The sequence below is a fragment of the Lodderomyces beijingensis genome (genome assembly GCF_963989305.1).
Source record: "Lodderomyces beijingensis strain CBS 14171 genome assembly, chromosome: 7".
In the NCBI taxonomy this organism is placed as follows: domain Eukaryota; kingdom Fungi; phylum Ascomycota; class Pichiomycetes; order Serinales; family Debaryomycetaceae; genus Lodderomyces; species Lodderomyces beijingensis.
The window spans coordinates 1,063,325-1,075,610 of NC_089976.1; the positions used below are offsets into that span (position 1 = coordinate 1,063,325).

The 12,286-nt window shown below is 48.7% G+C and overlaps 6 protein-coding genes across 6 annotated transcripts; 5 read left to right on the forward strand and 1 right to left on the reverse strand. All coding sequences in view use genetic code 12, as the record gives it.

The window, feature by feature from the left end:
• Positions 1-21: 21 nt before the first annotated feature.
• Positions 22-3,753, forward strand: LODBEIA_P57280 (uncharacterized protein; the record flags this gene model as incomplete). Its single annotated transcript, XM_066976092.1, has 1 exon — positions 22-3,753. One exon carries the CDS (start codon positions 22-24, stop codon positions 3,751-3,753), a length of 3,732 nt encoding a protein of 1,243 aa, XP_066832666.1.
• A 1,219-nt stretch (positions 3,754-4,972) lies between these two features.
• Positions 4,973-5,884, forward strand: LODBEIA_P57290 (uncharacterized protein; the record flags this gene model as incomplete). Its single annotated transcript, XM_066976093.1, has 1 exon — positions 4,973-5,884. The coding sequence occupies one exon, from the start codon at positions 4,973-4,975 to the stop codon at positions 5,882-5,884; it is 912 nt and encodes a 303-aa protein (XP_066832667.1).
• Positions 5,885-6,357: 473 nt separating this feature from the next.
• On the forward strand, positions 6,358-8,040 carry LODBEIA_P57300 (uncharacterized protein; the record flags this gene model as incomplete). Its single annotated transcript, XM_066976095.1, has 1 exon — positions 6,358-8,040. The coding sequence occupies one exon, from the start codon at positions 6,358-6,360 to the stop codon at positions 8,038-8,040; it is 1,683 nt and encodes a 560-aa protein (XP_066832668.1).
• Positions 8,041-8,259: 219 nt separating this feature from the next.
• Positions 8,260-10,101, forward strand: LODBEIA_P57310 (uncharacterized protein; the record flags this gene model as incomplete). Its single annotated transcript, XM_066976096.1, has 1 exon — positions 8,260-10,101. One exon carries the CDS (start codon positions 8,260-8,262, stop codon positions 10,099-10,101), a length of 1,842 nt encoding a protein of 613 aa, XP_066832669.1.
• Positions 10,102-10,547: 446 nt separating this feature from the next.
• LODBEIA_P57320 (uncharacterized protein) lies at positions 10,548-11,246 on the forward strand (the record flags this gene model as incomplete). The annotated part of the gene is made up of 1 exon (XM_066976097.1): positions 10,548-11,246. One exon carries the CDS (start codon positions 10,548-10,550, stop codon positions 11,244-11,246), a length of 699 nt encoding a protein of 232 aa, XP_066832670.1.
• A 32-nt stretch (positions 11,247-11,278) lies between these two features.
• On the reverse strand, positions 11,279-11,881 carry LODBEIA_P57330 (uncharacterized protein; the record flags this gene model as incomplete). Its single annotated transcript, XM_066976098.1, has 1 exon — positions 11,279-11,881. One exon carries the CDS (start codon positions 11,879-11,881, stop codon positions 11,279-11,281), a length of 603 nt encoding a protein of 200 aa, XP_066832671.1.
• Positions 11,882-12,286: the final 405 nt, after the last annotated feature.

Below are 12,286 nucleotides of genomic sequence, written 5' to 3' on the forward strand. Positions count from 1 at the left end.
AGACCTTCCAAACCCGTCGAGATGACACATCAGACTGCTTTCCATAGGATCCTATCACGTTCAAAAGGCACTTTCCACGGCTCAAGCTTTTTGGTTTCAACAGACTCCATCAGCTGGATCCACGTTGAGTCCATCTTTATCACCGCGATTGGACAATTGTACTCCACTGACCAGCACGGCAACGATTACTTGCTCCTCCGCGCGCTCCAGTCCTGCTCCATACAAATTATACCGAATGTGCAAAGCTTGCAGTTGCAGCAACTGCAGCAGACCCAGCCACAGCTGCTACACCAACTACACACATCGTCAACTTCCACCTCGTCCGTTTCCACTGCGTCGTCAATCCTACCGACTCGAAAGAACAAAAACAAAAAGAATGGCGGCGACACCAGCACGCCCGAGGAAGACCCGCCCACGGTATTCATCAAAACATTTGCCAACGACAAGTTGTACGTCAAAATCGCGTCAAAGACAAACTTTGGCAACTTGATAGGCACCTTGATTGCCTGGCAGAACTTGAAGCCGGAGGGCTTGGCCAAGAAATGGTATAGCGAAAACAAGCAGGTTGTTCCACCGTCCAAATCTAGTGCCACTCCTTATGAATTGCTAGTATGCCGGTTCAAATTATACGGTCCGTTGCCATACAAGTCAAAGAACTTGAACATCATCCTGGGGCCGAGAGGGCCAATCTACCAACCCAAGATTGACTCAAACTTCAATAGCAGTTTTGATGACTCCGTACTGAACCACGCAAGTGAAAACAACTACTACATCAACGAAGGATGGTTTTACACAATGGGCGCATTGAACTCAAATGGGATATTGAACTTTATAAGCGAGCTAGACGGCACTTTGCTATACTCAATCGATGTAAAGTCGTTATACTCAACTGAGATCCGCGAGATCCACAACTCCATCTTCAACAGCTCCAACGTGTTGTTCTTGGGCCAGTTGAAAGAACTCCGGCTAAATAATACTATCCGTACCACTAGCACTCTAACAGCGGACCAGTTGTTGTTGACCCCGTTTTTATCGCGCGATGGCAAGTGCATTGCCAGTAACCAAAGAGTGTACATTGAGTTTCCCTTGCATATAGATCTCGAAGATTGGTTTGTGGGGCTTAACTATTTTGCCAAGAGAGAGTACATTGGATCATTCAACAGCGAGTCCAAACCGGTCACCACCGCAAATTTGCACCGCACACCAACGGTTTCAGACTTTTCACGCGATCACTTTCGAGTGTCGAAAAACATTTCCGTTGACATCATTGAAGCCAAGTTTGAAACAAGCAGCGTCGATGCGGCAAAGGGGGGCAAGATCTACGCGGAAATCAGAATGTGGGGCTACCCTTGGTCACGGACGGCAATTGTGAATCACACAGTCAACCCGTTCTGGAAAGAGGAGTTTCTGACAAACTTGCCGATATCCACGCAAATGATCCACATTTTGATCAAAACATGCAGCAACCCAAACAATGGACATTCTCCGTCGGATAAGATCATTGGCACTATTTACGTGACGCCCGATATCTTGACAAAGCAAATCAGCACTAGCTCCACCATCATGACCAGCACCAATTCGCCCTCCACCGGAATCAAAGTCAAGTCCATTCCAATCTCGACAAGCTTTAATAGCAACCGCAGTCTCGATATCGTCAGATTGACGATATACGACCCATGCAACATCCCCATTGGCAAACTCTTGCTCCAAGTCCACCTCAAGGAGTTCCACATCCCAAGCAGTCTCCATTTCAAAAGCTTGGAGTTTTTGCTCAAGAACGGACCAATCGATGAACTCGTTCATTTTTTTAATGAAAACGTTGCCGCATCTGAATTTGAGCGCGTCAGTGTCATTTTGCTCGACATTTTCCAGTGCTTGAACCAAGAGGAAAAGTTTTTTAAGGTGTTGATGGAGATATCACTTGCAACACTTGGGGATAAACTCACCAATGGTTCCAAGAACACGTCCCAGAGCAATGTGTTCAACACGCTTTTCCGAGGGTCGTCCATTTTCTCCAAGGCGTTGGAGAGGTACAACATCAGAATCGGACAGGAGTATTTGGAAAAAGTGTTTGGGGACTTCTTTGCAAAGATCAATCGCGAGAAAAAGAATTGTGAAGTGGATCCGCGGTATGTAAGGTTGCAAGAGAAAGCGGCGCGACATGGTTACCCGGAAGGAGACGTGCCTGATCTGCTTGGTGGTAGCAGTGATGAGGAAGACGATTCGGAGGAAGAAGATAGCAATGAGAGGGACGAAAGGGTCAAGCAGATGGTGGAGAATAACTTCCAAAACTTGTACGCCTATGCCGAAGAGCTCTGGCACAAGATCTACATCACATCCAACGACATCCCCCAGCAGATCAAGACGCAATTGAAAAACTTTCGAACCAAGGTGGAGTTGTTTTGCGCGGCAGACGACAATGTCACCAGCTTAAACTGTGTTAGCGCGTTTATTTTCCTCCGTTTCTTCTGCCCGGCAATACTCAACCCGAAACTATTCTATTTAACCAAGAACCACCAGACGGGGGTCACCCAACGCACCTTGACATTGATTGCTAAAGTGTTGTTGAACTTGGCCAACAGACAGGAGTTTAGTCCGCATAAGGAACCGCATCTCGTCAAGATGAATGCATTTTTAAGAGAGCACCAGTCTGAAGTCTACGAGTACTTTGATAGGATAACGGGACGCAAAAACGATTTCAATGAAAAGATTCTTGATCTCAGTCATGAGGTCAAGAGGTTCGACTTGGGGTTGGATGAGACATCGCACGAGTTGCCCACGACGCCGTACCTCATTGACAAGTATTTGCGAATGACAGAGTTGGTGCACATGTTGGACTTCAACACCATTGCAGCGCACAAGATGAATAGTCAACCGAGCTCGCCAATGGCAAGTCCACAACGAAACGTGGGTGCAGCCTCTAAGCCCGGCTCGGCGCAGCCGCTGCCCTTGATTCGCGATAACGCTAGCGACAGTGACCACTCGATAAACCTTGAAGGGATAAACATGGATGGAGATCTCAGCGATGACGCCGTGCAGGAGAAGCTTTACCAAATCGGCTCGCTCGAGTTTGAAAAGCTGGAGTTTTTGAATCTACATGGTGGGAACGAGACTGAAGGGTTTAGCAAATCGCTATACAACGGCAACGAGGAGATTTTTTCGTTTATCAACTCAAAGGTTTCGCTAAAGGATATCCAGATCCAAAGCACAAGGATTATGAACAAGATCCATAAGTTGGAGAGTTACCTCGAGGGGTGTGAGTACCCATCAAACTATCTATCTGTGAAGGAAAACGACTATGTATTGTGGCGTGGGTTCACTAACGACGTATTGAGCAGGGCCTGGTTGGACGTGTCACGAAACATGATCATCTCCTCGGATCTAAACTTACATTGTGCTAGTGGGGGGATCGTCGGGGTTAGCAATGGTGGTGGAAGTGGAGGAGGTGTTGGCGGTGGCAGCAGCATTGGCGCTGGTGTTGGTAATCTTGGCTCCAGTTACAAATCTATAGTCGACGACAACGCGTTGGCGTCGTTGAAGTTGAAGTTTTACGGCGATGTCCATCCTCAGCATAGATCAACATCGTCGATATCTACATTAACAATAGACCGAAATGGGGCTGCACTGCAAAGCGACGATATGGGAAGCGTAAGAGGAGGGAGCAGCGGCAGTATCATGAGTGGACAAAACGGAGGCAGAGTCAAGAGTTCACTTCGCAAATGGCTTTCACGCAAATCAAGCAGCGCAAGTTGACTGATAACGAGGGGCTGTTAGAGTTGTAGTGTTATTTTGTAATAATATGTTTTATGATCACGGGACTGATGAACCGAAGCAGTTGGTAGCGGAGTAGTAACTGCTCAGCTCAGTAGTGTACTTTTCGCACCGTTTTGCAGAAACTAACCACGTTGTCGTCTTTTGTCGCTTTTGGCTGCGGCTAATTAACCGACAAAGGAAGTTTCGACAAGTGGTTAAAGCCGATGGGAGGTGTTTGACGTAACCGGGTTGCACTAAATACATGCTACTGACAGATTGTCAAAGAGCAGGAACAATAGAGCAGCACAGCAATACAGATATCTTCAGGATCACTCGGGGACCACGCTACCTTGCTTAGCCAAATAGGGGCCGGAGATGTTGTTTGGAAGAAACCCTATCCTCAGACCAAGCGAGCGGAACCATGGACCGTGTAGAGATCATGGCAATGTAGTCCAGCCCCAACCCACGCTTTTCCAAACGCTCTTATCACCCAGTTTCAAGCACGAGATGGCGTGGGTGGCGGTGCAAGCAGCTTTTGCAAGAGACACGTGTGTGTTTGATAATGCATCCGAAGCCTCCATACGATTGCTACCCACGTCAGCAATGCGAAACAACGACCATCACGTGACCTACAGAAAAATCTATTTTTGTTGAGTTTCGCTTGGTGTGTGGGCGGGCTGGGCGCGTAGTGGCGGTCTATAACAACATGGTTGCCAACGATGAGAGACCCAAGGCATCAAGTCTGGCCAGGGTGTAGCATTTGGATTCGAGTGACTCCCTATGTGGTGTTTCGTTTTTACGAGATGGACGCTCGGTTTGCCTCTTCTAGGCTGGGCTCCCCCATCGGCTCCAACTCGCTGGTGTTTTCAACAATCCGCTGGCGCAGGGAAAAAAAAAAATGTTTCTTTCTTTTTTGTTGTTGTTGTAGTTTTCATATAAAACATCTCTGTATTCTCAACACTCTCTTTTATTCCCACCACTGCTATAGATAGAGACACACATCCCACGGCACCACCGCATTCTTTGCATCTCATCTGTGTTCAAGATCTCCAGAGCCACACGGGAGAGATCTTCATCGGACATACAGTCACGGGATACCCTACCATTTTAGGCACTTTGGTCTACTTTTTTTTTTTTTCTTTGTTACTGATTTGTTTTCAAATTTCAAACCCCACCATCAACAGCAACCCACTTTGAGTCACACTAGCTTGTTTTAAAGATGACAGCGGATAACATGAGCCAGGTTTCAGAAGATGTCTTGTTGGAGTCGTACCCGCAAATCACCGCACCTAGTGAGTTGACCGGCTTCACTTCCAACTTAACAGAGGAGCAAGTCGAGGCGGTGATTCAAATGCGCAAGGACTTGGTCGAGTTGGGGTACGCGCAGAGATTAGACGACGCCAGTTTATTGCGCTTTCTCAGAGCTAGGAAGTTCGACTTGGCCTTGGCGAAGGAGATGTTTATCGAGTGTGAAAAGTGGAGAGACGAGTTTGGCACCAACACCATCATGAAGGACTTCAAGTACGAAGAGAAACCCATTGTTGCCAAGATGTACCCCACTTACTACCACAAGACAGACAAGGACGGCCGCCCTGTTTACTATGAAGAGTTGGGCAAAGTCGACTTGAACAAGATGCTCAAGATCACCACCCAGGAAAGAATGCTCAAGAACTTGGTTTGGGAGTACGAGGCCATGGTCAAGTACCGTTTGCCCGCGTGTTCCAGAGAAGCCGGACACTTGGTGGAGACCTCGTGCACGATATTGGACTTGAAAGGGATATCGATATCCACCGCATACAACGTCATTGGCTACGTAAGGGAGGCCTCGAAAATCGGCCAGGACTACTACCCGGAGAGGATGGGTAAGTTTTATTTAATCAATGCCCCCTTTGGCTTTTCCACTGCATTCAAACTATTCAAGCCGTTCTTGGACCCAGTCACCGTGTCAAAGATCCACATTTACGGCTACTCCTATACCAAGCAGTTGTTGAGACAGATTCCTCCGCAGAACTTGCCCCAAAAGTACGGCGGCATGGATCCTGCCACCGACGATGAGTTGTTGTTGGGCGATGTGGGTCCATGGAGAGATCCCAAATACATTGGACCTGAAGGCGAGGCACCAATGGCATAAAAAAGAGAAAAGAAAAAAAACATACGTCGAGAGACAAATCACTCACGACCTCTGCAACGAGGTCTTGTCGGTTGAGTCGATCATGAAACAGGGATACCAGATTATATACATACAGTTTTGTACTTTACTTCAGGGCTTTTTCAATTGATAGGCAAAGTTATCTTATAGAGAGATGATTCGTAGTGTACTCTCGTGTCTTGCTTACAGTTGCTTTCATTCGGATTTGTATACGAGTTTCCACTTTTGGATCTTTTCCGTGTTGAGAGCGCGCCGCGCACACTTCCGAAATGGGGCCCCTGGCTGCAAAATATGGATTCCAGGTTCAATCCTAAACTCTTGGATAAACACACCAGGCAATAATAACTACAAATACTCTACTCAAGAACGAACCGAAAGGCAAAGCAAAAGCACAGATCTTGCATTGCCTTTTTTTTTTTTTTCTTCATTCGTGAAACAAGTCAGTGGGTTCTTCAATGGTCAACCGGGATTCGCCAAAACAGCTCCGCGAGAGCCCCGATAGCACATCCACTTCGCTTGTGTCTACGGCTCAGACTGCCACCGAGCAGACGTATACCCCGCCAACGACGTTGGATCCGCGCTTTTTCCAGCCGTTTGGTAACGGCAAGTTTGATTACCTTGAAGAGCCAGGCTACTACCTCGATGAAGCCTTGTTGCAGACGAAGTCTGAAGACGTGCAAGTGGTTCGAGAAGTGGTGGCTCATGCGTCACTGGCACCGCCAATGCGTTCCCGCTACTGGAGATTGCCATTTTGCAAACTGAACTGGCGGTTTCTTGTGGCCGTGTTGGTGGTGACTACGGTTTTCGCTGCCGCGTGCGCGTATGCTATAACGGCAAGCATCATGCTCAACAACCCCATGCGCAACGGACACCGGTTGGAAAAATTGACCAACAGAACATATACTCAGCTCAAGGCCATTCGTACCAATCTAGTCGATCCCGATAGCCCTGTGCTGCCTGCAAAATCAAGCTGGACGTTGGTGTTTTCCGACGAATTCAACGTCGAGAACCGCACTTTTGCCGAGTACGAAGACCAATTCTTCACGGCGGTGGACTTGTACTACCAAGCCACGCAGGACTTGGAGTATTACCTGCCGCTGATGGTCACCACCAGAGACGGCTGTTTGGAAATCACGTTTGACAAACACAAGGTGGGGCAGCAGCTGTACGTTTCCGGTATGGTTCAGTCGTGGAACAAGTTGTGTTTCAACAAGCAGGCGCGGGTGGAGATCCTGGTGCAGATGCCGCGCCTGGTGGAGAACGGGCTATGGCCCGCGGTGTGGTCGTTGGGCAACTTGGCGCGGCCAGGCTACCTCGCGTCATCCGACGGCGTGTGGCCCTATACGTATGACGAGTGCGACGTGGGGATCTTGCCGAACCAAAGCACCGCCAATCTGGGGATGTCCTATTTGCCGGGACAAAGGTTGAGTTCATGCACGTGTTTCGGAGAAGACCACCCTAGCTTGGGTGTGGGTCGCGGTGCGCCCGAGATTGACATTGTGGAGGGGTTGTACCATGGCAACAAGTACTGGGGGGTCCAGACTGTGCAAGTTGCGCCCTTTGACGAGTGGTGGAGACCGGATTACCGGTTCGTGGACATTGCCAATGTCAACAACACAATGGTTAGACAAGACGTTGGCACGGTGTACCAGGAGTCGATCTCGCTCGAGACCCCGGTTGAGATTGACGGGTTTATCCGGTTCGCCATGGAGTACGACACCAAAGGCGGAGGGTATGTGCGGTTCGCTATCAACGACGTGGAGACGTTTACATTAAAGGGCGAAGCGTTACATGGAAACCAGTGGATTGGCCACAGGCAAATCTCGCGCGAGCCCATGTCGCTTATCTTCAACATGGGCTTGTCGAGGGTGTGGAACCCCGCGTTGAGTCTCCGCAGGTTGGACTTGCCGGCAAAGTTCTTGGTGGATTATGTGCGAGTGTACCAGCCGCGAGACCAGGTGAGCTTGACTTGTGATCCGGAGGACTATCCTACGCTGCAGTATATCAGGGACCACATGCGCGCGTATGTGGATCTGAGTCTACACGATTGGAAAGGGGCCGGGTTTGCGTTTCCCAGAAACTCTATTGCTGATAGTTGCCCGTGTCCTGGTAGGGTGTTTTCCAGAAACTGGGAGTAAACCGGGGGGTGGGGGGGGGGACCCCTTTTGGAAAAGTGGCTGCTTGGGTGTGGTGATTGCAAAATTTGACAAGTGACACAAAATCAACTTGTTAGGTGATTCCTTTTTTTTTGCTCTGGTGGAGCCGATGTCAGGAAAAGGGTTCCGGTTTGGACATACTACTCGCAACAGATTCATTCTAACCATTTGCAAAGACAGCCACCACGCTAGGTTTCAAGAATGTACTGTCCCACGCTGGTGCTATTGGTCCTCTTGTCCGCCTGTCTCACGCCGTTATTAGCAAAGACTCACCGTTTCAACTGGAATATAGGCTATGTCGACGCTAACCCCGATGGGGTCTTTCCAAGACGAATGATTGGAATCAACGGCGAGTGGCCTAATCCGATAGTCAGAGTCAAGAGGAATGACCGGGTGGTTATAAACTTTCACAATGGACTACCTGACCGCAATTCGTCCTTGCATTTCCACGGACTTTTCATGAAAGGTCAGAATGGGCAGGATGGACCTGAAATGGTGACGCAGTGTCCCATTGGGCCTCTGGTTAACTTTACATATGACTTCACAATTGGCAACCAAACCGGCACATACTGGTACCATTCCCATAGCGGCAGCCAGTACGGCGACGGCTTGAGAGGGATGTTTGTCATCGAAAAAGACGATGAGGAGAGTGTGCCGTATGTCTATGACGAGGAAGTGGCGTTATCCGTGTCGGAGCATTACCATTTGGAGACACCCGTGATAATGAAGCTGTTCATGTCGCGGTTCAACCCCACGGGTGCCGAGCCCATTCCGCAGAATAGCTTGTTCAATGAGACAAAGAATGCCACTTGGAACGTGGTTCCGGACAGGACGTACTTGCTTCGTGTGGTCAACATGGGCTTGTTTGTGTCGCAGTATTTGTTCATTGAAGACCACGATTTGGTCATTGTGGAGGTTGATGGGGTGCCCGTGCAACCATACACGGTGGACTCGCTATACATCACTGTTGGCCAACGGTATGCTGTTCTTGTAAAGACCAAGCCGGGTGCAAACAGGAACTACCGGTTTGCCAACGTGTTGGATATGACCATGTTGGATGAGGTGCCCGAGGACTTGCAGTTGGTGTCGACAAACTATGTTGTGTACAATGACAAAGTCGACAACCCGGGACACTATCCGTACCACGATTTCGAGGAGACTGTTGGCCAACTAAAAGGGTTTAATGATTTCGAACTTGTGCCTCTCAGTGGCGAGAGGCTCTTGCCCGAGCCGGACATGACCATCCAGGTCAACTTTTCAATGGAGGTCTTGGGCGACGGTGTCACTTATGCCTTGTTCAACGGCAAGTCGTATACTCCACCAAAGGTGCCCACTTTGTACACCGTCTTGTCAAGTGGCGAGCTAGCTGCAAACCAAGAAATATACGGGACAAACACCAACGCGTATGTCTTGCACGGAGGCGAGGTGATTGAACTAGTGTTGAACAACCAGGACGACGGCAAGCACCCGTTTCACTTGCACGGACACAACTTTCAGGTTATTGCGCGTAGTGAAAATGACCCTGAAGAACCAGTGGTTTACGTTCCAGACCATAGGGGCCTGTTGCAGTTTCCCAAAGTTCCAGTCATTAGGGATACAATTGAAGTGCGTCCCAATGGATACTTCGTGCTTCGATTTGTGGCGGAGAACCCTGGGGTGTGGTTCTTCCACTGTCACGTGGACTGGCATTTGGAGCAAGGCTTGGCTTTGGTCTTGGTTGAGGATCCGCATGAGATACAGAAACTTCAGGGAAACATAAGCGATAACCACGCAAAGGCGTGCAAGGAAGTTCAGGTACCGACACAGGGTAACGCTGCCGGACACATGAGCTTCCTTGATTTAAGAGGTCAGAACTTGCAACAACCACCGTTACCAAACGGGTTCACCGGGAAGGGATATCTCGCCATGGCGGTGTGCACATCGATTGCATTGTACGGGCTAGGGTCGATTTACAATTACGGAATAGAAGACGTTTCGCAAGATAATTCTGCTGCTGTGTTTGAGACGTTGCGTGCGATACTTAATGAGCATGACGGTGAATAAACAAAGCATAGGAAGCCATGCTGGGTTAGTACATGTATGGTGCTCGCTAATGTCTTCTCTGACTCGGAATAATGAAAATTGCGCGCGCCTATCACGATGATACTTTTTGCAGTCGACAAGATTGTAAAAGACTGAAAAGTAGACCTTATCCTCTCCTTTTTTTTTTTCAAGGTGAGGGTACGTATGCGTTCAGTAAGAGCTAGGGTTTGCAAGGAGAAATGCGACGACGGCAAGATTATTGTGCACAACTATGGTGCTGGTGGGAATGGATACCAGGCCGGCTATGGCATGGCCCACCGTGCTGTGCTGCTGGCTCTTGGTGGGTATAAAGTATAGGTCTTTTTTTTTTTGAAATTTCGCAGAAAAAATGTAGCAGTTTGCCGAGATAAGGCGTAAACCCACACATCCAACACCACACCCCAGGAACAAGTTACTTCTAATACATCATGTCGCAGATCTTTGAATGGGCCTTCGGGAAGAAGCTCACTCCGCAGGAACGGCTTCGAAAGAATCAAAGAGCATTGGAAAAGACGCAGAGGGAACTCAGTCGGGAAGTGACCAAGTTGCAGCAGCAAGAAAAGAAGCTCATCAGTGAGATTAAAAAGTCGGCGAAACAGGGGCAGATTTCCAGTGCCAAGATCCAAGCAAAGGATTTGATTAGAACCAAGTCGTACATTCAAAAGTTCAACTCCATGAAGGCGCAACTACAGGCGATATCGTTGCGTGTGCAAAGTGTACGGTCCAACCAGCAGATGGCCATGTCAATGAGGGACGCTACACGCGTGTTGAGTGGTATGAACAGGTCAATGAACTTGCCTCAGCTATCGAGAATCGCGCAGGAGTTTGCCAAGGAGAACGACATGATGGACCAGAAACAGGAGTTTATGGATGACGCCATTGACGACGCCATGGCGATGGACGAGGACGAGTTGGGCGAGGAAGAGCAGATTGACGAGATCTTGGGCAAGGTGCTTGACGAGATTGGGGTTGACTTGAACCTGAACTTGAATCTAAAGGACACGCCCACGGGTGCGCCCTCACATGGAGAAGCTGTGGGTAAAGTAGCTGAGAGCGTGGGTGCCCACGGCGGTGCCGAGACCGTGGAGGACGACTTGCAAGCTAGATTGGACAGTTTAAAGAAGTAAAGTGACTACATAATGCCAACCCTTTTAAATATCTACTCAATGTATTTCTTGTTTATGAGGTACTCTATTATCTGCTCGGCAGCTTGCTCCACGGTCAAACCTGAGTGGTTTTCCACATGAATCTCTGCGTGCTCTGGCGCTTCATAAGGCGCACTTATACCAGTGAACTCCTTAATGATCCCCTCCCTGGCCTTTTTGTACAACCCCTTGGGGTCTCTTTGCTCAGCAACTTCAATTGGCACATCGACATACACCTCAACAAAGGGCAAGTTGTCCTTTTCGTGCAACTGCCTAGCTAACCGTCTATCTGCTCTGTAGGGGCTAATGAATGACGTCACGGTAACGCAGCACGAGTCGTTGAATAATTTCGCAACTTCGCTTATTCTTCTGATGTTTTCATTCCTATCGGCCTCGCTGAACCCCAAATCCTTGTTCAATCCGAATCGAACATTGTCACCGTCGAGCCTGTACGCGTTCAACCCTCTTGCTAAAATCGACTGTTCCAAAGCGCATGCTATGGTGGATTTACCACTCGCTGACAAACCAGTCAACCATACGGTTACACCTTGCTGTTTCCTCAACGCACTTCTCTCACTGTGCGTCAAGTTAGGATGCCATGTTATGTTGGAAGCCATGATAGCGATGCTGGAGTAAAAGTATACGTTGCTGGTGGAAAAATTTTGAGCTCAGTCGTTGCTAGATTTTGAAGTGCTAAGAGTGCCGAGATACCTTGTCAAGCTGGCTGCAATTTATCATTGCACGTGACTTCGACTTTGTCACTGATAATATTTTGCAGCAATCGGGTGTGAACGCGGCGGGACAGTGCGGTCTCCACATAGATGAGTTTGGGCTTGCTGATGCTGGGGAGTTCTAGATGCATGTGGACATTCACTTCATTGTTTTGCCCCCAGACCAGCACTATTAGGAGTGTATGGGATTGAGGATTGTATGGGATTGAGGAACTGTAAAGTCAAGAGTCCGTATATCTGGATGGTGTTTCATTTGGTAGCGCCATCGCAGTTGTAAATGGTGAAGGGAAA